Source organism: Pimephales promelas, chromosome 7 (assembly GCF_988280905.1).
Source record: "Pimephales promelas chromosome 7, fPimPro1.hap1.1, whole genome shotgun sequence".
NCBI lineage: Eukaryota > Metazoa > Chordata > Actinopteri > Cypriniformes > Leuciscidae > Pimephales > Pimephales promelas.
This window is the reverse complement of record NC_142775.1, coordinates 30,811,911-30,839,698: the sequence shown is the minus strand read 5'-3', so window position 1 is coordinate 30,839,698 and position 27,788 is coordinate 30,811,911. Positions and strand designations below refer to the sequence as shown.

The 27,788-nt window shown below is 38.3% G+C and overlaps 2 protein-coding genes across 4 annotated transcripts in view; one reads left to right on the top strand and one right to left on the bottom strand.

The window, feature by feature from the left end:
* Positions 1–9,203, top strand: part of uxs1 (UDP-glucuronate decarboxylase 1) — a 59,299-nt gene extending 50,096 nt beyond the window's left edge. For both annotated transcript variants that reach the window (XM_039655806.2, XM_089133328.1), the window contains exons 12-15: positions 5,090–5,150; positions 6,477–6,534; positions 6,613–6,716; positions 8,378–9,203. In XM_039655806.2, the coding sequence (XP_039511740.1) occupies positions 5,090–5,150; positions 6,477–6,534; positions 6,613–6,716; positions 8,378–8,509 (355 nt within the window). In that variant the 3' untranslated portion in view covers positions 8,510–9,203. The remainder of the gene's footprint in view (positions 1–5,089; positions 5,151–6,476; positions 6,535–6,612; positions 6,717–8,377) is intronic.
* Positions 9,204–9,727: 524 nt separating this feature from the next.
* Positions 9,728–27,788, bottom strand: part of ecrg4a (ECRG4 augurin precursor a) — a 63,389-nt gene continuing 45,328 nt past the window's right edge. For both annotated transcript variants that reach the window (XM_089133330.1, XM_089133329.1), the window contains one exon: positions 9,728–10,507. In XM_089133330.1, coding sequence (XP_088989456.1) covers positions 10,358–10,507 — 150 coding nt within the window. In that variant the 3' untranslated portion in view covers positions 9,728–10,357. The remainder of the gene's footprint in view (positions 10,508–27,788) is intronic.

Here is a 27,788-nt window from a genome sequence, read left to right as displayed (position 1 = left end):
AATATCACATATGAATTTATCTTTGAAAAAAAAGCTGTAATTTTGTGAAGAGCAACACATTCAAAATCATGGACAGGTTTGGCTTAACAATGCTCGGATTCATAGGTAAAAGGATATCCTTGTTTCCTAGACTGTTGGCATAGTTACTGTGTTTTTTTCCTTTTCCTGGCAGTAAAATAGTTTGGTTGAATATAACATTTTGGAAGAATGGAGTCACCTTGTTAGTGTTGTATGACCTTCACCATTTGTGTGCGGAATTTTTTAAATTCCTTTTTCGTCTGACCATCACATACATTTCATCATGTTTGCACCTCCAGGGAACAGAAAGGAAGAATGATCTCAAGAGAAATTCTGTCAATGTCTGTAGTCCACATTTTGAGTGTAGTTTAATCAAGCCAGTTTCATCTAGAGGTATTTATTTTCCACACTCCAGTGGGGTAAGAGAACAGAGCCATCGTGGGTTATTTAAAGTCTCACTAATTCAGCAGATCAAACATTTTCCTGGATGTGCAAAGTTCACTTAATTAGGATCGTGCAATATTAGACACAGGAATGACCGCCTAATTTTTCCAACTTTCCTCTCTGAATCTTTTTCAGAATCTTCTTTGAGGTCACCGTATTAAATGGCAGACATTGGCTGAGTTGCTAAAAGCTCTACCCAGTTTTTAACCATCTGCTCATATGTAAACTACTGGCCACTCTACTGAGGGTAATGTTTTTAGGCATTGATGACACTGGGGAGTTCATTGAAGTCATGATCCGGGCAAATTCAAACAGCATAATAATTCAGAAGGAAATTAAGGGTGAGTTTGCACTGCCTGGTAATGTTGCAAAGCTATTTTACCTTGAGTTTAATATTTAGAGGAACATTTTTCTTTAGATAGTCTTTGGAGTTTATAAAGTTAATATATATATATATATATATATATATATATAGCATGCTGTACATTTTTCAGAGCCGTAGACTGTAGCCTGTTACAACTGTTGGATACAGGCCAATCCTTTAAACGCAAAGTAGCTATCTTTTAAGAGGCATTTACTGGAAAGAAGGGAAAAGATCAGCTTTTTACATCTTTTGACTCTTTTATTTTTTATTCAAAAGTCTTGGAATATTTTTATTTTTTAATTGGGGAGGTGGGTTTAGGAAATGTATTTCTAAATCACTGAACTAGTTTACAGCACTTGTGATTCTAGATGAAAGCTTTCAAATAAATAGAAGAACATTTCAACTCAAATATTTTACTCAGTTGGGAATAAGCAGATTGTACAAAATCCTATGAATGAGGTCATACAAAATGTGCCACCAAATATTTAGATTGGAAGTGATTGTGAAAACAAGATTGCCCAAACCTACTCATGATTAGCTGTTGTGTTGCATCACACTCAAAACAATGTAGAAGCAGCAGTTTAGCATATCAAATACATCCTATAAGCTGCGGATAGTTTCATTTGCTGTCCCTTAAACACATCGTGTCCATTAAGTCAGTTTTAGGGTTCACACTTGTAGTTTGCTTCTTTTGGTCCAGACCAAAAAAGAAAATGATACAGTAAGTCCTGGTTCACTTAGTAATTCACACTGTCATTTTTAACACTATACAGAACTCAATTTTAACATTGAGCTCATTTTTTTGTACATTTGGAGTACTGTCAGGTGGTGTTATTAAGAGTGACCATGGTCAATATGACTACAGTAGATGTGAAAGATATTAATAAAAATGATGTTAATTCAGCCAGCTCACTTACCTGTATTTACTTCCTGTTTTCAGTCGAAGTCCACAGTAGTCGATTGTCGAGTTCGCGCGGACCATCATTGATAACTAAGCAACAGTGGAGGCTCAGACTCTCAGCTGTCAGCCGATGACCGTGCTGTGTGGTGTTCTGAGAATATCATCTCAAATGGATAGTTCATCCAAATCAGATGTTGAACATAATTTAGTTACCAATGATCACACGCGCAAACTCGACAATCGACTACTGTGGACTTTGACCGAAAACGGGAAGTAAGTACAGGTATGTGAGCTGGCTGAATTAACATTATTCAAACTAACAGAGCAATCGCACCAGAGTTTAATTTAATCAAACCAAACATGCCAAGTGTGTACACTCAAGATGAAGCCTACATAATGTACAAATAAGGATGTTAAAATACCAAAATTAAAGCAGTTGAAACAAAAATTGAAATTTCACAATCCTTTTTTAATCCTTTTCACAATCCATTTCAATACCAAAACTTAAATATTAATATACATTTGTTCTGAAAGAAAAGGCATCAGTCAACCATCACACTAAAGAATAGGAGAGATGATTGGAGGAAAACATAGTTTGGGACTTGGTTGAAAACGTTGCTTCACAGGCTCAGATAGACCTCTCAGGGTCAGAGCCCATGCTGTTTAAGGAGATAGCTTTGCAGCCCTTGTCTGATTGACCATAAAGATAAATATGGGAGTGTTATCTCAAATAAGCAGTGTACACTCAGTGAAGAGAGGATGGACCAGTATGATTGATCTCATAGTGTTATTAAAGGGAAAGAGACCAATTCACCATCCGTCTTTCCTACTCTATAGACAGATCAAAGGCAATGCTTGGAGCTTGCGTTCAATGCACGCCTAAAATGAAAAACTGTCATTATTTACTCCCCTGCATGTCATTGTAAACCTGTATTTTTCCATGGATCACAAAAAGACCATTTTTAGAAAGGAAATGGTGAACATGGTTTGTAATCGCAACAGGTTATTTCTGTTTGATAAAGTCAAGCAAAAAGCTGATCATATTAATTACCGTTATGTGTCTAACGTTGTTAAGAGTGATACCATTGTCCATAGTTTACCTCAATAAGTTGTCTCACAATAAATTTGTGGAGGCAGGGCTAATTCTCTCTCTAATTCTCAGGGCTAATTAAAGATCTGTGTCCAGAAATTTAAGTCGGGATGTAGCCTGAGCCTGAGGTCGCTTTCCCATGGGTTAGATGTAGCAATGAAGCTGTAGAGTTTGGATATATTTTCTTGGGTGGTTGGCTACTTGTAATAACTGTTCACTGATTTTAGAAGGCTGTAGGGTGTTAGTTAAAGTTATTTTATTTTGAATCAAAATTTTAAGCTGTTGGTAATGGAGAAATTGGTCTTCCCCAATCCCAAATTTCGGAATAATTGACGTGGAAGATATACAATTATGATTTTCAAATACGTGGTGAAGGTGGGTAATGCCATTTTGTTGCCATTTGGGGAAATAAGTTGGTTCATTGTGAAGACAAAATTCAGGGCTGTGCCAGATGGTGGTATACCAACATGGTGCTGGGGGTGATTTTTATTGTTTTTTTCACCAGGCTGCCAGAGTTGTTGCAATTGTAATGTTATGATAGAAGTCCAGTTTTTTGATTGACTGTGGTAGAAAGGGGTGGTCTGCGATTGAATTGGGGGAGCACAAGTTTTGCTCAAGATCAAGCCATGGGCTGGAATGTGTCTGTTGTTGAGTCCACTTATATAGATTCTGAAGTTTTTTTGCCAGATAGTTGCCTCTTAAGTGTTTTGAAGTCTTGTAAGTGCTCTCCTTGGTTTTTCATTTTTCCAATAGAAATAGATGGTGAGAGAATCAAATTTTTTTAACCAATAGTCGGTCGGGGTAATTGGAATCATTGAAAATAGATAATTGATCTGGGGAAGTATTTTCATTTTGATTGTTGCAATATGGCCTATGAGTGTGAGTGGGAGCTTCTTCAATCATTTTATAATCATCTTCTATTTTCTTAAGGAGTGAGGCATAATTGAGGTTGTATAGCTCTGACAGCCTGGGGGGGGGGGGGAAATTGATATACCCAAGGACTTGATGTTACCTGGGTTGAGGGCGGGGGAAGGGTCGTGAGTCCACATCGTCTCCTGATAATGGAAGTAAAGTTGATTTGTTCCAGTTGATTGTGTAGTGAAAGATTTTTGAGAATTCACTAGTGAATTCACTTATGTAAATCACTAGTTCATACATTTATATCAGTGAGGGACAACAGAACCAGAGAGCAGAGCAAAAGAGGCAGATAAAGAAATGTTGAAATTATCCTTTGAGGTATGATTTCAACAACAACAAAACATGTCATACTGTAAAATTTCCATTTAAAATTTTAGGACATGTTGGAATGTTAACTTACACAGTTCTCTAACCAGGCATAAATCGATAAACAAGCCACACTGAGCCATGATTGTGTCAAGCTCAAAACTGCTTCACCACCTGACACAATATTTGCTAATCAACTGAAAAGGTATTTAAATACAGTGGGATTTTGGGCCAATGTAATTACACAGTGGGCAGGGCTACTGGGTCCAATTCATAAGAAATGCTTTGTCACTTCTAACTGTAATTGGGCATTTATTAGAGAAGGGATTGGAGGCAGACACCTGAGAGAAACTGCACTATGACTTTTCCCCCAATTCTTTCCCCTTTTTTTTGAACTCTCAAGGTCCTACTTAAATATAAATATGCTAGTCAAAAGTCTCTCCCAGCTCCTGAACAGACCTTGCTGTCCTCAACTATTTATTATTCACAATCTCCATTGCATCCAATTAAGCAATAGCATGTCAAATAAAGAGATCTTAAGCATCATAATTGCAATGGACTTGTACTGCTAGGGTTTATTTGGTTTGCCCTTGTAGATGTGTAGATGACCGCTCTTGAGGTGTTGATGAAAGGCGGTGTTATAAATGGTCTTAGCGTGTGAGACTGAATGGACTGAATGTTTGCAGAAAAACCTACATTAAACTGAATATCTGATGTTGAACCTGAATGTTTGAATGGCTGTGCAGGTGGTTTAGTGAGCTCTCTGCTGCCCCACTGTGTTCATGCGCGCACACACCCACACACGTACGCTAACGGAATTCATATATGCATGTCTGAAAGCCCTGAAGAGGAAATGAACTGTGACTCATTCATTCAACTGGATTTGCAAATTGCCAAATTCCTCTGTTGAATTTATAAATTTCAATAGTTTATCATTTTATTCATTATTTTCGTTCATATCCCCGTCACTTCACATTAAGTCATCACATCTGCCTCATTCTTTCACTGCACTGTTTTGTGATGCCGATTTTCTTTTTCTTCCCCCCAGTGATCTGGTGAATGGTCTGGTGTCCCTGATGAACAGTAACATCAGTAGTCCAGTTAACCTGGTGAGTTTATAATTCCGCTTAATATGTGAATGGTCTGTAAGGCTTGTTAATTTGAGTTGTTTTTAATATTGTTGAATGGCTATAATTATAATTTTACCCCTACAAATTGAAGACAAAAATATTATGGGCTTATTACAGTTAAGTGGAACTAAAACCTTAAAAAAAAGTTACTTAAATGAAATATTAAAACTTGTTTATTTCAGCTAGTTTTTTTTTTTTTTTTTTTAATTATACAGCTGTGGCCAAATGTTTTGAGAATAAAACGTACATTTTCAAGAACTTCAACTGCTAAAGTGTTTTTGGATATTTTTGTCCGAAGTTTCTGTGGATAATTATACAATTATGGACAATTACATTAGGTTTATGCAAAAAAAGATGGGACACAATGAAAACTCATCGGTCAACTCATGGAGGACCAAGTAAAAGAAGCAACACTCATTATTTTACTACTTCCAGTGTACGTTCAGTTGAGTTCTGTTAACAACTATGCGTAGCTCAACATAAGCCACTTACTGCATTGCCCTGATTGGTTGTAGGTCTATCCAACTGAATGCAGAGGGTTTTTTTTTTTTTGTTTTTGTTGTTTTTTTTTTTCCCTGGTTTGGTTAAGACGCAACTCATAATCAAAGCCCTATGGAGCAGTATCAGACTCACATTCTGACTAGAATATGATTGTGACAAAGTCAGGCTACTTTACCCCAGTCCTCAGCCGTCCAATCCCGTCTAATCCTTTTAGCAGAAAATCAGTCTGTCCCTGATGTTTTTCCTAGAGAGAAGTGGCTTTCCTTTGCCTTGTCTTTTATCAGCAGTTTCTCAGCATGTCTCAGAATATCCGAATGTAATTAAAATGTATATTTTCTATGAAATGTACATAGTTGTAAAGTACAAAGTTTTCTAGTAATCAATATCAATACCTTTTGACTCTCCTACTTCTAGTTTTAGAGTTATGAGTCTTTACTTTTGTGTATGTCACTCAGAAAAAAAGACAAAAAAAGTACTATATGTATTCAGGACTTAAAGGGTTAAGCTAGTAAATGACTGTCTGTTCTAAATGGACTGAATGGATATTATAAATCTAAAAAGACCAAACTATTGCCTGTCACATCTTTTCACATTTCAGCTAGTGTAAGCCCATTTTACAGAAATATTCTGCCTTTGTGTTGCATTGAATTGAACTTATAGCACTTAACCCTGGGCACATTGTCCAAGGGGCGAATTGCTTGGCCTTCAGTTTTAGTCATTAAATTATGAAGGCTGTATTAAGACCTTCTCCCACCTAACATTATTGATCTCTCTTCCTCATGCCCATTCACTTCTCTCTTCTAGGGCAATCCAGAAGAACACACCATTTTGGAGTTTGCACAACTTATTAAGAGTTTAGTTGGTAAGTAGAAATTGTCTAAAATTGCAAATGGGGTGTTCTGAATCTGAATTAACACCCAGCCGCTGAATGTCTCCTCAGTGAGCCGCAGTCATATTCAGTTCCTTCCAGAAGCACAGGATGATCCACAGAGGAGACGGCCAGACATCCGCAAGGCCAAAATGCTTCTGGGCTGGGAACCTGTGGTGAGTTATAGACTGATCATAACATCTCACTGTTTTTCCCATTCAATACCTACTTGACATCCTTCCATCCATTCTTCCATACATCCATTTTTTTCATCCATACATGCATATATACTTCCATCCATCTATACATACTTACAAACGTACATACATACATTCATCCATGAATCCATATTCATCTTGTCCTGCTAAAATAATGTTTTTTACATTTACATAAATAAATAAATGATAAACACATATTGACAAATCAAACACCACAGAGACGCATATAGCACTGCCATCACTAAATGAGCTTTCAGCAAGTTCAACCAAGATGGCGCCGATGTGTGTGGCTAGCCGTCCATCTGGGGTGTTGTTTGTTTGTGCTTGTGTTTTCTTGTTATTTAGGTTTCCTTTTTTACTCAAGTTGCTGTACTTTTGATTTATGACCGGGATCAGCTATTACATATTCATTCATATGCATACAGTATATACAAACCTACATGCATTCTTCCATGAATACATACATTCTTCCATTTATACAGACACGCATCCTTGCCTCCATTCATACGTATACTTCCATAAATGCATATACTGTATACATACATATAGTACATCCTTTCATATATCCGACCATCCATCCATCCATTCTTCCATGCATGCATACAGTACTGTACAAATGTCTTATTGCATACACATTACTATTTTCACACAAAAAAGCAAGTTATATACATATTTTGTTGTAGTGTGTCAGAAGGAAATATCAGTTTACATATCCAAACATTCCTTTTGCCAATAATTGTAATAATCCAGTGAGATGTTTGTATGAACAAGTAGTCTGACAACAGCTAGTGCTCCACACGGAGATCTGCTCTCACCACCATGGAGTCTTTATGTGATCACATGAAGAAACAGAAAAAAACTGAGACAGAATAAATCCAGAACGTCAAAAAAGACGCTTGAATAAACCTGCCTGCAGAGCTATCTGGAAAACTATGTTCGCGAACGGTGGTCACACCAAATATTGATTTGATTTAGTTCAGAAAAGTTCATTAATAAAATAAAATCTATTTATGACATTAATTTTGAAAATACCCCGTCTTCAGCAGTTTTACACAAGTGCCTAAAACGTTTCACAGTACTGTAGCTTTGCAGGTTTCTTCAAGCGTCTTGGAGATGTGCCACAGTTCTTCTGGATTAAGTCTGTCTCAGTTTTTCTGTTTCTTTATGTAATCACATACAGACTCGCTGATGGTGAGATCAGATCATACCGGCTGTTGTCAGACTCCTTGTGCATACAAAAAACTCTGGATTATCACCATTATTGACAAAACGAATACTTGGAAGGGGGGTCCTGTTCTTCTGCAATAGTACAGCATCTCCAGATCCAAAACAAGCAAAGAAATATATCTGCAATTGAATCGGCATGACCCTTGCAGTGCATTAGGGGTATTCTCTTGCTGTTGCAGTGCACTGTGGGATTGAATGCATGCACTCGATAATGTCCACTATGGTTTCGTAGAACACTATAAATGGCTGTAATTGGTCCTCAAAATTTAAGGATTTCTGACACCCCCATAGTATGCATGTCATTTTTTACAACAGTCTCATTTGTGGTTGATCCAATCATAATTCAGAGTTGAAACAGTCAGATTATTAAAATGTAATTTGTGTGTTTGCAGGTGCCACTGGAGGAAGGCTTGAACAAAACCATCCAGTACTTCAGCAGAGAGCTGGAGCATCAAGCCAATAATCAGTATATACCCAAACCCAAAGCTGCACGGATGAAAAAAGGAAGACCCAGACACAACTGATTAATTGTGTTCCTTTCAGGAATGCTGGGATACTGGAGGACCTTAGACATCCAACAGCCATTTTACAGTGTGGGTTTCCCACCTCCCACTTACTGATCTTTTTGAAGATAAAAAAGGAAATGTTCTTATGATTTTTGCGCAAATGTTTTGAAAAGCGGCTCAGGCAAAAAGCTGTCTCTAAAGAGTTTGTTTTTCAGTCAAATGTGCCTCAAAGATATCCAATTTACAAACTTTGCCTTGCACTTTGGTTTGTCAGTCATCTGTCTGTTATTTAAAGCAAGCTTAGCTCATCTTGTGCATTTTTGTTGTTTACACGCTGTGCTGTTTTAATTGATGTGATCTAGGGTTTATTTTATTTTTTTCATTGTCAAAGCTAGCAATGTTTTTTTTTTTTGTTGTTGTTTTTTTTGTTTGTTTGTTTTTTTTTTTTTTCTTGAATGGACGCCTGCAGGAAATTATGAAAATCAGCGATTGTATATTATTTAAAGATCTTGAATGTCTGGTCTGGAGCAGGAAACCTCATCCAGCTCTGTCCTGAAATTTGAGGACACTGATTAAAGAAAAGCTTTGGAAAATGTTCTTTGTGATGATTTTGAGTAAAATATGTTGTTACTTTTGTGAAACTTCATACAGAACTTTGAATCTATAATTGATTTCAGGTGAAAAGAATATTTTAATAAAATATTTACTGTAATTTTCACTGTATTCCCTTTTTAATCTCACATTCTCTGTCCATTGGCTTAGTGGCTGATCATTTCCCTTTTTTTTCACTGTTGTATTTCCATTCATATTGCTTTTCTCCCTTTTTTCCCCTTTTCCATTTATCACTGTTGGATGCATAAAAAAATGAAGGTCTGTATATTTAATGTTTTTGACAGAAGTCACTTTTGGCTCACCATTTATATGATCAAAATACAGTGACTCTGTAAAATATAATTAACATTTCAAAAAGCTGAATTTTCAGTATCATTACTCCAGTCTTCTGTGTCACATGTTCCTTCAGAAATCATTCTAATATGATGATTTGCTGTGCTGCTTAAAATACATTTTGAAAATTCTTTGAGGATTTGAAAGTTCAAGAGAACAACATTTATTTGAAATAAATTTCCTGTAACATGATACTGTAAATTTTGATCAATTTGATGCATCCTTGCTGAATAACAGTATTAATTTCTTTAAAAAAAAAGAGAGAGAAGGAAAAAAAACGGTTATGAAAAATTAGTTTTTGTGATCTTTATTGTAACACAGCTTCCATACTTTTAAAACTACACCAGATATAAGACCTTAAAGGATAGTTCACTAAAAAATGTGTCAAGTTGTTTCAAACATGCAAGACTTTCGTAACACAAATTCATGTGTTGATGAAAGATTTCTGTTGCTCCATTGACAGTCTATGCAACTACAAAAAAAGGATAGTTCACCCAAAAATGATTCCATCATCTTTTCCTGACCCTCATGTTTCCAACCCATAAGATGTTTGTTGATATTTTCATTATTATGAAAGCGAATGAAGACGGGCTTTCAAGCTCTAAAATCATATAGTGGAAGACAATATTATCAGTAATAAACTATATTTCAGTCTTTTATCACAAATTTATCAAATGGCCTACTTTAATGATATTTTTTTTCTGGGATTTGTTATTTTGGAGTAAAAGTGATAGAATTTTCATTTATGTGTGAACTGTTCCTTAAAAATTGATGTAACTGTGATCTATCTGTTATCACAATTTACAAAAGGAGTACAAGTTACAAAAGAAGCAAGCTGACATCACTGTGCAGTAAATCAGAGTGGTAATGTATTAGAACTATATTCTGGGCAGCAGTGACGTGGTTCTAGGACATGGTGTTTTAGTAGTAGTCATAGTTGACATTTGCTCCATGTCTGTATGACCCAGCGCTCCGAGGTCCTATGGGAGAGTTTTCATCATAGTGATGCTGGCGACCTTGGTCACTGGATTGGTGGTGGTCCATCCAATAGGCGAGATCGGTTTCAAGTCTCTAAAGGAAATGAGGGAAAAAAATTCCAATAAATGAGATGAAATAAGATCAAAGTTTGAAATAAGATGTCACTAAATAATGGCATTCTGTACCATCTGACTTTCTGTACTACATGCTGTATAATTAATTGTTTAACCCCCTCAGACCTGAATTATGTTTCAAGTTTCTGAAAAATATAAAAGTACATTTTCCCAGCTCATGAGGCTTCCATAAATGAAAAAAAAAAAGATTATATATATATATATATATATATATATATATATATATATATATATATAATTGCTTTCATTGTGATTTTTGTTTTGTCCATTCCAATGGACATCAGGTCAAAACAGGTGTACTTCTCAAAAATGTACCAACATGAAATAAATGAATAAACATAAAATTTGTTGGTCTATACTTTAAGCTTTTTCTCAAGGTCAAAAAAATTCCAGCAGTATACCATTTCAACTGTAATTTTGGGAGGTTTTTGTTTCACAGATTGCACATTGTTTGTAACAAACTAAATAGGCTATCTTTGAATCAATCAATCTGGTCATATTAGTCATTTTCTGTGTGCATCTTTCTTTTTTTAGAACAAAAACTTGAACATAACATTACAACTTTAATCGTGTTTTTCCTTTATATATTGCACATTTGTTTATTCATAACAAAAAAAACCTAGGAATCAATCAATGCATTCATGTTAAAGTCATTTCCTGTGTGCATCGGACGAGTCCAAGGACACGCCCCCGTCCCACGAACCCACTATTTGTCCAATAACCCACTATTTTTGAAAAGTACTAACCCTTGCCTTCATGCAATAAGCTGCAATTGTAATTGAGATACTGAGATATTGAGATCCCACGTAACATTTATGCCATTATAAATATCTCATTATCTCACTCAGGTCTAAGTCCCATGGCCCTCTATCAGAATCCAGAGTTTCAAGATGATAGGAGAAACGTATTTTTTCGCACAAAAAAAACGAAAAAAAAAACAAAACGAAAGGGGTACCACTGTCGTTTTTTTTTTCGGGTCGAAATTTTGAGTTGCTCTGATCTACTTGAGACTCTGGATTCTGATAGAGGGCATTGGGACTTAGACCTGTGTGCAAAAATTGAGGCTCTAGACCCTTCCAGAGCTGAAATAAAGAGATCCCACTTAGCAGGTATGCTATTATAAATATCTCAGTATCTCAGCTCTGGAAGGGTTTTGAGCCTCTATTTTTGCACTCAGATCTAAGTCTCATGTCCCTTTATCAGAATCCAGAATTTCAAGAAGATCAGAGCAACTGAAAATTTCGACCCGAAAAAAAAAAGAAACGACAGTGGTACGTACCCCTTTCGTTTTTTTTTTTTTTTTTTTTTTTTTTTTGAGCGAAAAAACAAGTTTCTCCAATCTTCTTAAAACTCTGGATTCTGATAGAGGTCCATGGGACTTAGACCTGAGTGCAAAATTGGAGGCTAGACCCTTCCAGAGCTGAGATGTTGAGATATTTTTAATAGCATAAATGCTAAGTGGGATCTCAATATCTCAGCTCTGGAAGGGTCTAGAGCCTCCATTTTTGCAATCAGGTCTAAGTCCCATGGCCCTCTATCAGAATCCAGAGTTTCAAGAAGATCAGAGCAACGCAAAATTTCGACCCGAAAAAAACGACAGTGGTACCCCTTTCTTTTTTTTTCTTTTTTTGTCCGAAAAAACAAGTTTCTCCAGTCTTCTTGAAACTCTTGATTCTGATAGAGGGCCATAAGACTTAAACCTGAATACAAAAATGGAGGCTCTACACCCTTCTAGAGCTGCGATATTGAGATATTTATAATGGCATAAATGCTACGTGGGATCTCAATATCTCAGCTCTGGAAGGGTCTAGAGCCTCCTTTTTGCACTCAGGTCTAAGTCCCATGGCCCTCTATCAGAATCCAGAGTTTCAAGAAGATTGGAGAAACTTATTTTTTCGCCCAAAAAAAAACAACAAAAAAAAAACGAAAGGGGTACCACTGTCGTTTTTTTTTTTCGGGTCGAAATTTTGAATTGCTCTGATCTTCTTGAAACTCTGTATTCTGATAGAGGGCAATGTGACTTACACCTGAGTGCAAAAATTGACGCTCTAGACCCTTCCAGAGCTGAGATATTGAGATATTTATAGTGGCATAAATGCTACGTGAGGTCTCAATATCTCAGCTATGGAAGGGTCTAGAGCCTCCATTTTTGCACTCAGGTGTAAGCCGTATTGCCCTCTATCAGAATCCAGAGTTTCAAGAAGATTGTAGAAACTTTTTTTTTCCGCAAAAACAAAAAACAAAAAAAACGACAGTGTTACCCCTTTCGGTTTTTTTTTTTGTGCGAAAAAAAAAAATCTCCAATCTTCTTGAAACTCTGGATCCTGATAGAGGGCAATGTGACTTACACAAATGGAGGCTCTAGACCCTTCCAGAGCAGAGATATTTATAGTGGCATAAATGCTACATGAGGTCTCAATATCTCAGCTCTGGAAGGGTCTAGAGCCTCCATTTTTGCACTCAGGTCAAAGTCCCATTGCCCTCTAACAGAATCCAGAGTTTGAAGAAGATCAGAGAAACTCAAAATTTTGACCCGAAAAAAAAAAACGAAAAAAAAAACGAAAAAAAAACGAAAGGGGTACCACTGTCGTTTTTTTTTTTTTTTTTCGGGTCGAATTTTTGAGTTTCGATATCTCAGCTCTGGAAGGGTCTAGAGCCTCCATTTTTGCACTCAGGTGTAAGTCACATTGCCCTCTATCAGAATCCAGAGTTTTGAGAAGATTGGAGAAACTTAACTTTTCGCCCGAAAAAAAAAAACGAAAGGGGTACCACTGTCGTTTTTTTTTTTTTTTGGTCGAATTTTTGAGTTTCGATATCTCAACTCTGGAAGGGACTAGAGCCTCCATTTTTTCACTCAGGTCTAAGTCTCATGGCCCTCTATCAGAATCCAGAGTTTTGAGAAGATTGGAGAAACGTAATTTTTCGCCCAAAAAAAAAAAACGTAAGGGGTACCACTGTCGTCTTTTTTTTCTGGTCGAAATTTTGAGTTTCGATATCTCAGCTCTGGAAGGGTCTAGAGCCTCCATTGTTGCACTCAGGTCTAAGTCTCATGGCCCTCTATCAGAATCCAGAGTTTTAAGAAGATTGGGGAAACTTAATTTTTCGCCCAATAAAAAAAACGTAAGGGGTAACACTGTCGTTTTTTTTTCTGGTCGAAATTTTGAGTTTCGATATCTCAGCTGTGGAAGGGTCTAGAGCCTCCATTTTTGCACTCAGGTCTAAGTCTCATGGCCCTCTATTAGAATCCAGAGTTGTGAGAAGATTGGGGAAACTTAATTTTTCGCCCAAAAAAAAACGTAAAGGGGTAACACTGTCGTTTTTTTTTCTGGTCGAAATTTTGAGTTTCGATATCTCAGCTCTGGAAGGGTCTAGAGTCTCCATTGTTGCACCCAGGTCTAAGTCTCATGGCCCTCTATCAGAATCCAGAATTTTGAGAAGATAGGGGAAACTTAATTTTTCGCCCCAAAAAAAAAAACGTAAGGGGTAACACTGTCGTTTTTTTTCTGGTCTAAATTTTGATTTTCGATATCTCAGCTCTGGAAGGGTCTAAAGCCTCCATTGTTGCACTCAGGTCTAAGTCTCATGGCCCTCTATCAGAATCCAGAGTTTTGAGAAGATTGGAGAAACTTAATTTTTCACCCAAAAAAAAAAACACGAAAGGGGTACCACTGTCGTTTTTTTTTTTCAGGTCGAATTTTTGAGTTTCGATATCTCAGCTCTGGAAGGGTCTAGAGCCTCCATTGTTGCATTCAGGTCTAAGTCTCATTGCCCTCTATCAGAATCCAGAGTTTTGAGAAGTTTGGGGAAACTTAATTTTTCGCCCAAAAAAAAAAAACGTAAGGGGTAACACTGTCGTCTTTTTTTCTGGTCGAAATTTTGAGTTTCGATATCTCAGCTCTGGAAGGGTCTAGAGCCTCCATTGTTGCACTCAGGTCTAAGTCTCATGGCCCTCTATCAGAATCCAGAGTTTTAAGAAGATTGGGGAAACTTAATTTTTCGCCCAAAAAAAAAACGTAAGGGGTAACACTGTCGTTTTTTTTTCTGGTCGAAATTTTTATTTCCGATATCTCAGCTCTGGAAGGGTCTAAAGCCTCCATTGTTGCACTCAGGTCTAAGTCTCATTGCCCTCTATCAGAATCCAGAGTTTTGAGAAGATTGGAGAAACTTAATTTTTTCGCCCGAAAAAAAAAAACAAAAAACGAAAGGGGTACCACTGTCGTTTTTTTTTCTGGTCGAATTTTTGAGTTTCAATATGTCAGCTCTGGAAGGGTCTAGAGCCTCCATTTTTGCACTCAGGTTTAAGTCTCATGGCCCTCTATCAGAATCCAGAGTTTTGAGAAGATTGGAGAAACTTAATTTTTCGCCCGAAAAAAACCCCGAAAGGGGTACCACTGTCGTTTTTTTTTTTCAGGTCGAATTTTTGAGTTTCGATATCTCAGCTCTGAAAGGGTCTAGAGCCTCTATTTTTTCACTCAGGTCTAAGTCTCATGGCCCTCTATCAGAATCCAGAGTTTTGAGAAGATTGGAGAAATTTAATTTTTCGCCCGAAAAAAAAAACGAAAGGGGTACCACTGTCGTTTTTTTTTTCGGGTCGAATTTTTGAGTTTCGATATCTCAGCTCTGGAAGGGTCTAGAGCCTCCATTGTTGCACTCAGGTCTAAGTCTCATGGCCCTCTATCAGAATCTAGAGTTTTGAGAAGATTGGGGAAACTGAATTTTTCTTCCAAAAAAAAAAAAAAAGTAAGGGGTAACACTGTCGTTTTTTTTCTGGTCGAAATTTTGAGTTTCGGTATCTCAGCTCTGGAAGGGTCTAAAGCCTCCATTTTTGCACTCAGGTCTAAGTCTCATGGCCCTCTATCAGAATCCAGAGTTTTGAGAAGATTGGAGAAATTTAATTTTTCGCCCGAAAAAAAAAACGAAAGGGGTACCACTGTCGTTTTTTTTTCGGGTCAATTTTTGAGTTTCGATATCTCAGCTCTGGAAGGGTCTAAAGCCTCCATTTTTGCACTCAGGTCTAAGTCTCATGGCCCTCTATCAGAATCTAGAGTTTTGAGAAGATTGGGGAAACTGAATTTTTCTTCCAAAAAAAAAAAAAAAGTAAGGGGTAACACTGTCGTTTTTTTTCTGGTCGAAATTTTGAGTTTCGGTATCTCAGCTCTGGAAGGGTCTAAAGCCTCCATTTTTGCACTCAGGTCTAAGTCTCATGGCCCTCTATCAGAATCCAGAGTTTTGAGAAGATTGGGGAAACTTAATTTTTCACCCAAAAAAAAAAAACGAAAGGGGTACCACTGTCATTTTTTTTTTCTGGTCGAAATTTGGATTTTTGATATCTCAGCTCTGGAAGGGTCTAGAGCCTCCATTGTTGCACTCAGGTCTAAGTCTCATGGCCCTCTATCAGAATCCAGAGTTTTGAGAAGATTGGGGAAACTTAATTTTTCGCCCAAAGGAAAAAAAAACGTAAGGGGTAACACTGTCGTTTTTTTTCTGGTCGAAATTTTGATTTTCGACATCTCAGCTCTGGAAGGGTCTAGAGTCTCCATTGTTGCACCCAGGTCTAAGTCTCATGGCCCTCTATCAGAATCCAGAGTTTTGAGAAGATTGGGGAAACTTAATTTTTCGCCCAAAGGAAAAAAAAACGTAAGGGGTAACACTGTCGTTTTTTTTCTGGTCGAAATTTTGATTTTCGACATCTCAGCTCTGGAAGGGTCTAGAGTCTCCATTGTTGCACCCAGGTCTAATTCTCATGGCCCTCTATTAGAATCCAGAGTTGTGAGAAGATTGGGGAAACTTAATTTTTCGCCCAAAAAAAAACGTAAAGGGGTAACACTGTCGTTTTTTTTTCTGGTCGAAATTTTGAGTTTCGATATCTCAGCTCTGGAAGGGTCTAGAGTCTCCATTGTTGCACCCAGGTCTAAGTCTCATGGCCCTCTATCAGAATCCAGAATTTTGAGAAGATAGGGGAAACTTAATTTTTCGCCCCAAAAAAAAAACGTAAGGGGTAACACTGTCGTTTTTTTTCTGGTCTAAATTTTGATTTTCGATATCTCAGCTCTGGAAGGGTCTAAAGCCTCCATTGTTGCACTCAGGTCTAAGTCTCATGGCCCTCTATCAGAATCCAGAGTTTTGAGAAGATTGGAGAAACTTAATTTTTCACCCAAAAAAAAAACACGAAAGGGGTACCACTGTCGTTTTTTTTTTTCAGGTCGAATTTTTGAGTTTCGATATCTCAGCTCTGGAAGGGTCTAGAGCCTCCATTGTTGCATTCAGGTCTAAGTCTCATTGCCCTCTATCAGAATCCAGAGTTTTGAGAAGATTGGGGAAACTTAATTTTTCGCCCAAAGGAAAAAAAAACGTAAGGGGTAACACTGTCGTTTTTTTTCTGGTCGAAATTTTGATTTTCGACATCTCAGCTCTGGAAGGGTCTAGAGTCTCCATTGTTGCACCCAGGTCTAAGTCTCATGGCCCTCTATCAGAATCCAGAGTTTTGAGAAGATTGGGGAAACTTAATTTTTCGCCCAAAGGAAAAAAAAACGTAAGGGGTAACACTGTCGTTTTTTTTCTGGTCGAAATTTTGATTTTCGACATCTCAGCTCTGGAAGGGTCTAGAGTCTCCATTGTTGCACCCAGGTCTAATTCTCATGGCCCTCTATTAGAATCCAGAGTTGTGAGAAGATTGGGGAAACTTAATTTTTCGCCCAAAAAAAAACGTAAAGGGGTAACACTGTCGTTTTTTTTTCTGGTCGAAATTTTGAGTTTCGATATCTCAGCTCTGGAAGGGTCTAGAGTCTCCATTGTTGCACCCAGGTCTAAGTCTCATGGCCCTCTATCAGAATCCAGAATTTTGAGAAGATAGGGGAAACTTAATTTTTCGCCCCAAAAAAAAAACGTAAGGGGTAACACTGTCGTTTTTTTTCTGGTCTAAATTTTGATTTTCGATATCTCAGCTCTGGAAGGGTCTAAAGCCTCCATTGTTGCACTCAGGTCTAAGTCTCATGGCCCTCTATCAGAATCCAGAGTTTTGAGAAGATTGGAGAAACTTAATTTTTCACCCAAAAAAAAAACACGAAAGGGGTACCACTGTCGTTTTTTTTTTTCAGGTCGAATTTTTGAGTTTCGATATCTCAGCTCTGGAAGGGTCTAGAGCCTCCATTGTTGCATTCAGGTCTAAGTCTCATTGCCCTCTATCAGAATCCAGAGTTTTGAGAAGTTTGGGGAAACTTAATTTTTCGCCCAAAAAAAAAAAACGTAAGGGGTAACACTGTCGTCTTTTTTTCTGGTCGAAATTTTGAGTTTCGATATCTCAGCTCTGGAAGGGTCTAGAGCCTCCATTGTTGCACTCAGGTCTAAGTCTCATGGCCCTCTATCAGAATCCAGAGTTTTAAGAAGATTGGGGAAACTTAATTTTTCGCCCAAAAAAAAAAACGTAAGGGGTAACACTGTCGTTTTTTTTTCTGGTCGAAATTTTTATTTCCGATATCTCAGCTCTGGAAGGGTCTAAAGCCTCCATTGTTGCACTCAGGTCTAAGTCTCATTGCCCTCTATCAGAATCCAGAGTTTTGAGAAGATTGGAGAAACTTAATTTTTTCGCCCGAAAAAAAAAAAACAAAAAACGAAAGGGGTACCACTGTCGTTTTTTTTTTCTGGTCGAATTTTTGAGTTTCAATATGTCAGCTCTGGAAGGGTCTAGAGCCTCCATTTTTGCACTCAGGTTTAAGTCTCATGGCCCTCTATCAGAATCAAGAGTTTTGAGAAGATTGGAGAAACTTAATTTATCGCCCGAAAAAAACCCGAAAGGGGTACCACTGTCGTTTTTTTTTTTCGGGTCGAATTTTTGAATTTCGATATCTCAGCTCTGAAAGGGTCTAGAGCCTCTATTTTTTCACTCAGGTCTAAGTCTCATGGCCCTCTATCAGAATCCAGAGTTTTGAGAAGATTGGAGAAATTTAATTTTTCGCCCGAAAAAAAAAAACGAAAGGGGTACCACTGTCGTTTTTTTTTTCGGGTCGAATTTTTGAGTTTCGATATCTCAGCTCTGGAAGGGTCTAGAGCCTCCATTTTTGCACTCAGGTCTAAGTCTCATGGCCCTCTATCAGAATCCAGAGTTTTGAGAAGATTGGAGAAACTTAATTTTTCGCCCCCCCAAAAAAACGTAAGGGGTAACATTGTCGTTTTTTTTTTCTGGTCGAAATTTTGATTTTCGATATCTCAGCTCTGGAAGGGTCTAGAGCCTCCATTGTTGCACTCAGGTCTAAGTCTCATGGCCCTCTATCAGAATCCAGAGTTTTAAGAAGATTGGGGAAACTTAATTTTTCGCCCAAAAAAAAAAAACGTAAGGGGTAACACTGTCGTTTTTTTTTCTGGTCGAAATTTTGATTTTCGATATCCCAGCTCTGGAAGGGTCTAAAGCCTCCATTGTTGCACTCAGGTCTAAGTCTCATGGCCCTCTATCAGAATCCAGAGTTTTGAGAAGATTGGAGAAACATAATTTTTCGCCCGAAAAAAAAAAAAAACGAAAGGGGTACCACTGTCGTTTTTTTTTTTCTGGTCGAATTTTTGAGTTTCAATATGTCAGCTCTGGAAGGGTCTAGAGCCTCCATTTTTGCACTCAGGTTTAAGTCTCATGGCCCTCTATCAGAATCCAGAGTTTTGAGAAGATTGGAGAAACTTAATTTTTCGCCCGAAAAAAAAAAAACGAAAGTGGTACCACTGTCGTTTTTTTTTCGGGTCGAATTTTTGAGTTTCGATATCTCAGCTCTGAAAGGGTCTAGAGCCTCCATTTTTTCACTCAGGTCTAAGTCTCATGGCCCTCTATCAGAATCCAGAGTTTTGAGAAGATTGGAGAAATTTAATTTTTCGCCCGAAAAAAAAAAACGAAAGGGGTACCACTGTCGTTTTTTTTTTTCGGGTCGAATTTTTGAGTTTCGATATCTCTGCTCTGGAAGGGTCTAGATTCTCAATTTTTGCACTCAGGTCTAAGTCTCATGGCCCTCTATCAGAATCCAGAGTTTTGAGAAGATTGGAGAAACTTAATTTTTCGCCCCCCAAAAAAAACGTAAGGGGTAACACTGCCGGTTTTTTTTTCTGGTCGAAATTTTGATTTTCGATATCTCAGCTCTGGAAGGGTCTAGAGCCTCCATTGTTGCACTCAGGTCTAAGTCTCATGGCCCTCTATCAGAATCCAGAGTTTTGAGAAGATTGGAGAAACTTAATTTTTCGCCCGGAAAAAAAAAACGAAAGGGGTACCACTGTCGTTTTTTTTTTCGGGTCGAATTTTTGAGTTTCGATATCTCAGCTCTGAAAGGGTCTAGAGCCTCCATTGTTGCACTCAGGTCTAAGTCTCATGGCCCTCTATCAGAATCCAGAGTTTTGAGAAGATTGGAGAAGCTTAATTTTTCGCCCGAAAAAAAAAAACGTAAGGGGTACCACTGTCGTTTTTTTTTCGGGTCAATTTTTGAGTTTCGATATCTCAGCTCTGGAAGGGTCTAAAGCCTCCATTTTTGCACTCAGGTCTAAGTCTCATGGCCCTCTATCAGAATCTAGAGTTTTGAGAAGATTGGGGAAACTGAATTTTTCTTCCAAAAAAAAAAAAAAAGTAAGGGGTAACACTGTCGTTTTTTTTCTGGTCGAAATTTTGAGTTTCGGTATCTCAGCTCTGGAAGGGTCTAAAGCCTCCATTTTTGCACTCAGGTCTAAGTCTCATGGCCCTCTATCAGAATCCAGAGTTTTGAGAAGATTGGGGAAACTTAATTTTTCGCCCAAAAAAAAAAAACGTAAGGGGTACCACTGTCGTTTTTTTTTTCTGGTCGAAATTTGGATTTTTGATATCTCAGCTCTGGAAGGGTCTAGAGCCTCCATTGTTGCACTCAGGTCTAAGTCTCATGGCCCTCTATCAGAATCCAGAGTTTTGAGAAGATTGGGGAAACTTAATTTTTCGCCCAAAGGAAAAAAAAAACGTAAGGGGTAACACTGTCGTTTTTTTTCTGGTCGAAATTTTGATTTTCGACATCTCAGCTCTGGAAGGGTCTAGAGCCTCCATTGTTGCACTCAGGTCTAAGTCTCATGGCCCTCTATCAGAATCCAGAGTTTTGAGAAGATTGGGGAAACTTCATTTTTCACAAAAAAAAAAAAAAAGTAAGGGGTAACACTGTTGTTGTTTTTCTGGTCGAAATTTTAAGTTTCAATATCTCAGCTGTGGAAGGGTCTAAAGCCTCCATTTTTGCACTCAGGTCTAAGTCTCATGGCCCTTTATCAGAATACAGAGTTTTGAGAAGACTGGAGAAAGTTAATTTTTCGCCCGAAAAAAAAAAACGAAAGGGGTACCACTGTCGTTTTTTTTTCGAGTCGAATTTTTGAGTTTCAATATCTCAGCTCTGGAAGGGTCTAGAGCCTCCATTTTTGCACTCAGGTGTAAGTCACATTGCCCTCTATCAGAATCCAGAGTTTTGAGAAGATTGGGGAAACTAAATTTTTCGCCCAAAAAAAAAACGTAAGGGGTACCACTGTCGTTTTTTTTTCTGGTCGAAATTTTGATTTTTGATATCTAAGCTCTGGAAGGGTCTAGAGCCTCCATTGTTGCACTCAGGTCTAAGTCTCATGGCCCTCTATCAGAATCCAGAGTTTTGAGAAGATTGGGGAAACGTAATTTTTCGCCCAAAAAAAAACAAAAAACGTAAGGGGTAACACTGTCGGTTTTTTTTTTCTGGTCGAAATTTTTATTTTCGATATCTCAGCTCTGGGAGGGTCTAGAGCCTCCATTGTTGCACTCAGGTCTAAGTCTCATGGCCCTCTATCAGAATCCAGAGTTTTGAGAAGATTGGGGAAACTTAATTTTTCGCCCAAAAAAAAAACGTAAGGGGTAACACTGTCGTTTTTTTTTTGTGGTCGAAATTTTGATTTTCGATATCTCAGCTCTGGGAGGGTCTAGAGCCTCCATTGTTGCACTCAGGTCTAAGTCTCATGGCCCTCTATCAGAATCCAGAGTTTTGAGAAGATTGGGGAAACTTAATTTTTCGCCTAAAAAAAAAAAACGTAAGGGGTAACACTGTCGTTTTTTTTCTGGTCGAAATTTTGAGTTTCGATATCTCAGCTCTGGAAGGGTCTAAAGCCTCCATTGTTGCACTCAGGTGTAAGTCTCATGGCCCTCTATCAGAATCCAGAGTTTTTAGAACATTGGGGAAACTTAATTTAATTTTCGCCCAATAAAAAAAAAACGTAAGGGGTAACACTGTCGTTTTTTTTTTTTCTGGTCGAAATTTTGAGTTTCCATATCTCAGCTCTGGAAGGGTCTAAAGCCTCCATTTTTGCACACAGGTCTAAGTCTCATTGCCCTCTATCAGAATCCAGAGTTTTGAGAAGATTGGGGAAACTTAATTTTTCGCCCAAAAAAAAAAACGTAAGGGGTAACACTGTCGTTTTTTTTTTCTGTTCGAAATTTTGATTTTCGATATCTCTGCTCTGGAAGGGTCTAGAGCCTCCATTTTTGCACTCAGGTGTAAGTCACATTGCCCTCTATCAGAATCCAGAGTTTTGAGAAGATTGGGGAAACTAAATTTTTCGCCCCTAAAAAAAACCGTAAGGGGTAACACTGTCGTTTTTTTTTCTGGTCGAAATTTTGATTTACGATATCTCAGCTCTGGAAGGGTCTAGTGCCTCCATTGTTGCACTCAGGTCTAAGTCTCATGGCCCTCTATCAGAATCCAGAGTTTCAAAAAGATTGGAGAAACTTTTTTTTTCGCCCAAAAAAAAAAAAAAAACCGTAAGGGGTAACACTGTCGTTTTCTTTTTCTGGTCGAAATTTTGATTTTCGATATCTCAGCTCTGGGAGGGTCTAGAGCCTCCATTGTTGCACTCAGGTCTAAGTCTCATGGCCCTCTATCAGAATCCAGAGTTTTGAGAAGATTGGGAAAACTTAATTTTTCGCCCAAAAAAAAAACGTAAGGGGTAACACTGTCGTTTTTTTTTTCTGGTCGAAATTTTGATTTTCGATATCTCAGCTCTGGGAGGGTCTAGAGCCTCCATTGTTGCACTCAGGTCTAAGTCTCATGGCCCTCTATCAGAATCCAGAGTTTCAAGAAGATAGGAGAAACTTTTTTTTTCGCCCAAAAAAAAAAACAAAAACGTAAGGGGTAACACTGTCGTTTTTTTTTTCTGGTCGAAATTTTGATTTTCGATATCTCAGCTCTGGGAGGGTCTAGAGCCTCCATTGTTGCACTCAGGTCTAAGTCTCATGGCCCTCTATCAGAATCCAGAGTTTTGAGAAGATTGGGGAAACTTAATTTTTCGCCCAAAAAAAAAACGTAAGGGGTAACACTGTCATTTTTTTTTTCTGGTCGAAATTTTGAGTTTCGATATCTCAGCTCTGGAAGGGTCTAGAGCCTCCATTTGTGCACTCAGGTCTAAGTCTCATGGCCCTCTATCAGAATCCAGAGTTTTGAGAAGTTTGGAGAAACTTAATTTTTCGCCCAAAAAAAAAACGTAAGGGGTACCACTGTCGTTTTTTTTTCTGGTCGAAATTTTGATTTTTGATATCTCAGCTCTGGAAGGGTCTAGAGCCTCCATTGTTGCACTCAGGTCTAAGTCTCATGGCCCTCTATCAGAATCCAGAGTTTTGAGAAGATTGGGGAAACTTAATTTTTCGCCCAAAAAAAAAAACGTAAGGGGTAACACTGTCGTTTTTTTTTTTTCTGGTCGAAATTTTGATTTTCGATATCTCAGCTCTGGGAGGGTCTAGAGCCTCCATTGTTGCACTCAGGTCTAAGTCTCATGGCCCTCTATCAGAATCCAGAGTTTTGAGAAGATTGGGGAAACTTAATTTTTCGCCCAAAAAAAAAAAAACGTAAGGGGTAACACTGTCATTTTTTTTTTCTGGTCGAAATTTTGAGTTTCGATATCTCAGCTCTGGAAGGGTCTAGAGCCTCCATTTTTGCACTCAGGTCTAAGTCTCATGGCCCTCTATCAGAATCCAGAGTTTTGAGAAGATTGGAGAAACTTAATTTTTCGCCAAAAAAAAAAAACGTAAGGGGTACCACTGTCGTTTTTTTTTCTGGTCGAAATTTTGATTTTTGATATCTCAGCTCTGGAAGGGTCTAGAGCCTCCATTGTTGCACTCAGGTCTAAGTCTCATGGCCCTCTATCAGAATCCAGAGTTTTGAGAAGATTGGGGAAACTTAATTTTTCGCCCAAAAAAAAAACCGTAAGGGGTAATACTGTCTTTTTTTTTCTGGTCGAAATTTTGAGTTTCGATATCTCAGCTCTGGAAGGGTCTAGAGCCTCCATTTTTGCACCCAGGTGTAAGTCTCATGGCCCTCTATCAGAATCCAGAGTTTCAAGAAGATTGGAGAAACTTAATTTTTCGCCAAAAAAAAAAAACGTAAGGGGTACCACTGTCGTTTTTTTTTCTGGTCGAAATTTTGATTTTCGATATCTCAGCTCTGGGAGGGTCTAGAGCCTCCATTGTTGCACTCAGGTCTAAGTCTCATGGCCCTCTATCAGAATCCAGAGTTTTGAGAAGATTTTGGAAACTTAATTTTTCGCCCAAAAAAAAAAAAAAACGTAAGGGGTAACACTGTCGTTTTTTTTTTTCTGGTCGAAATTTTGATTTTCGATATCTCAGCTCTGGGAGGGTCTAGAGCCTCCATTGTTGCACTCAGGTCTAAGTCTCATGGCCCTCTATCAGAATCCAGAGTTTTGAGAAGATTGGGGAAACTTAATTTTTCGCCCAAAAAAAAAAATGTAAGGGGTAACACTGTCAATTTTTTTTCTGGTCGAAATTTTGATTTTCGATATCTCTGCTCTGGAAGGGTCTAGAGCCTCCATTTTTGCACTCAGGTGTAAGTCACATTGCCCTCTATCAGAATCCAGAGTTTTGAGAAGATTGGGGAAATTTAATTTTTCGCCCCCCAAAAAAAAATGTAAGGGGTAACACTGTCGTTTTTTTTCTGGTCGAAATTTTGATTTTCGATATCTCTGCTCTGGAAGGGTCTAGAGCCTCCATTTTTGCACTCAGGTGTAAGTCACATTGCCCTCTATCAGAATCCAGAGTTTTGAGAAGATTGGGGAAACTTAATTTTTCACCCAAAAAAAAAAAACGTAAGGGGTAACACTGTCGTTTTTTTTTCTGGTCGAAATTTTGAGTTTCGATATCTCAGCTCTGGAAGGGTCTAGAGCCTCCATTGTTGCACTCAGGTCTAAGTCTCATGGCCCTCTATCAGAATCCAGAGTTTTGAGAAGATTGGGGAAACTTAATTTTTCACCCAAAAAAAAAACGTAAGGGGTAACACTGTCGTTTTTTTTTCTGGTCGAAATTTTGATTTTCGATATCTCTGCTCTGGAAGGGTCTAGAGCCTCCATTTTTGCACTCAGGTGTAAGTCACATTGCCCTCTATCAGAATCCAGAGTTTTGAGAAGATTGGGGAAACTTAATTTTTCGCCCAAAAAAAAAAAACGTAAGGGGTAACACTGTCGTTTTTTTTTCTGGTCGAAATTTTGAGTTTCGATATCTCAGCTCTGGAAGGGTCTAGAGCCTCCATTGTTGCACTCAGGTCTAAGTCTCATGGCCCTCTATCAGAATCCAGAGTTTTGAGAAGATTGGGGAAACTTCATTTTTCGCCCCAAAAAAAAAACGTAAGGGGTAACACTGTCGTTTTTTTTTCTGGTCGAAATTTTGATTTTCGATATCTCTGCTCTGGAAGGGTCTAGAGCCTCCATTTTTGCACTCAGGTGTAAGTCACATTGCCCTCTATCAGAATCCAGAGTTTTGAGAAGATTGGGGAAATTTAATTTTTCGCCCCCCAAAAAAAAATGTAAGGGGTAACACTGTCGTTTTTTTTTCTGGTCGAAATTTTGATTTTCGATATCTCTGCTCTGGAAGGGTCTAGAGCCTCCATTTTTGCACTCAGGTGTAAGTCACATTGCCCTCTATCAGAATCCAGAGTTTTGAGAACATTGGGGAAACTTAATTTTTCACCCAAAAAAAAAAAAACGTAAGGGGTAACACTGTCGTTTTTTTTTCTGGTCGAAATTTTGATTTTCGATATCTCTGCTCTGGAAGGGTCTAGAGCCTCCATTTTTGCACTCAGGTGTAAGTCACATTGCCCTCTATCAGAATCCAGAGTTTTGAGAAGATTGGGGAAACTTAATTTTTCGCCCAAAAAAAAAACGTAAGGGGTAACACTGTCGTTTTTTTTTCTGGCCGAAATTTTGAGTTTCGATATCTCAGCTCTGGAAGGGTCTAGAGCCTCCATTGTTGCACTCAGGTCTAAGTCTCATGGCCCTCTATCAGAATCCAGAGTTTTGAGAAGATTGGGGAAACTTCATTTTTCGCCCAAAAAAAAAAACGTAAGGGGTAACACTGTCGTTTTTTTTTTTCTGGTCGAAATTTTGATTATCGATATCTCTGCTCTGGAAGGGTCTAGAGCCTCCATTTTTGCACTCAGGTGTAAGTCACATTGCCCTCTATCAGAATCCAGAGTTTTGAGAAGATTGGGGAAACTTAATTTTTCGCCCAAAAAAAAAAAGCGTAAGGGGTAACACTGTCGTTTTTTTTCTGGTCGAAATTTTGATTTTCGATATCTCTGCTCTGGAAGGGTCTAGAGCCTCCATTTTTGCACTCAGGTGTAAGTCACATTGCCCTCTATCAGAATCCAGAGTTTTGAGAAGATTGGGGAAATTTAATTTTTCGCCCCCCCCCAAAAAAACGTAAGGGGTAACGCTGTCGTTTTTTTTTCTGGTCGAAATTTTGATTTTCGATATCTCTGCTCTGGAAGGGTCTAGAGCCTCCATTTTTGCACTCAGGTGTAAGTCACATTGCCCTCTATCAGAATCCAGAGTTTTGAGAAGATTGGGGAAACTTAATTTTTCGCCCAAAAAAAAAAAACGTAAGGGGTAACACTGTCGTTTTTTTTTCTGGTCGAAATTTTGATTTTCGATATCTCTGCTCTGGAAGGGTCTAGAGCCTCCATTTTTGCACTCAGGTGTAAGTCACATTGCCCTCTATCAGAATCCAGAGTTTTGAGAAGATTGGGGAAATTAAATTTTTCGCCCCCAAAAAAAACGTAAGGGGTAACACTGTCGTTTTTTTTCTGGTCGAAATTTTGAGTTTCGATATCTCAGCTCTGGAAGGGTCTAGAGCCTCCATTGTTGCACTCAGGTCTAAGTCTCATGGCCCTCTATCAGAATCCAGAGTTTTGAGAAGATTGGAGAAACTTAATTTTTCGCCCAAAAAAAAAAAACGTAAGGGGTAACACTGTCGTTTTTTTTTCTGGTCGAAATTTTGATTTTCGATATCTCTGCTCTGGAAGGGTCTAGAGCCTCCATTTTTGCACTCAGGTGTAAGTCACATTGCCCTCTATCAGAATCCAGAGTTTTGAGAAGATTGGGGAAACTAAATTTTTCGCCCCTAAAAAAAACCGTAAGGGGTAACACTGTCGTTTTTTTTTTCCTGGTCGAAATTTTGATTTTCGATATCTCAGCTCTGGAAGGGTCTAGTGCCTCCATTGTTGCACTCAGGTCTAAGTCTCATGGCCCTCTATCAGAATCCAGAGTTTTGAGAAGATTGGGGAAACTTAATTTTTCACCCAAAAAAAAAAAAACGTAAGGGGTAACACTGTCGTTTTTTTTTCTGGTCGAAATTTTGAGTTTCGATATCTCAGCTCTGGAAGGGTCTAGAGCCTCCATTGTTGCACTCAGGTCTAAGTCTCATGGCCCTCTATCAGAATCCAGAGTTTTGAGAAGATTGGGGAAACTTCATTTTTCGCCCCAAAAAAAAAACGTAAGGGGTAACACTGTCGTTTTTTTTTTCTGGTCGAAATTTTGATTTTCGATATCTCTGCTCTGGAAGGGTCTAGAGCCTCCATTTTTGCACTCAGGTGTAAGTCACATTGCCCTCTATCAGAATCCAGAGTTTTGAGAAGATTGGGGAAATTTAATTTTTCGCCCCCCCAAAAAAAATGTAAGGGGTAACACTGTCGTTTTTTTTTCTGGTCGAAATTTTGATTTTCGATATCTCTGCTCTGGAAGGGTCTAGAGCCTCCATTTTTGCACTCAGGTGTAAGTCACATTGCCCTCTATCAGAATCCAGAGTTTTGAGAAGATTGGGGAAACTTAATTTTTCACCCAAAAAAAAAAAACGTAAGGGGTAACACTGTCGTTTTTTTTTCTGGTCGAAATTTTGAGTTTCGATATCTCAGCTCTGGAAGGGTCTAGAGCCTCCATTGTTGCACTCAGGTCTAAGTCTCATGGCC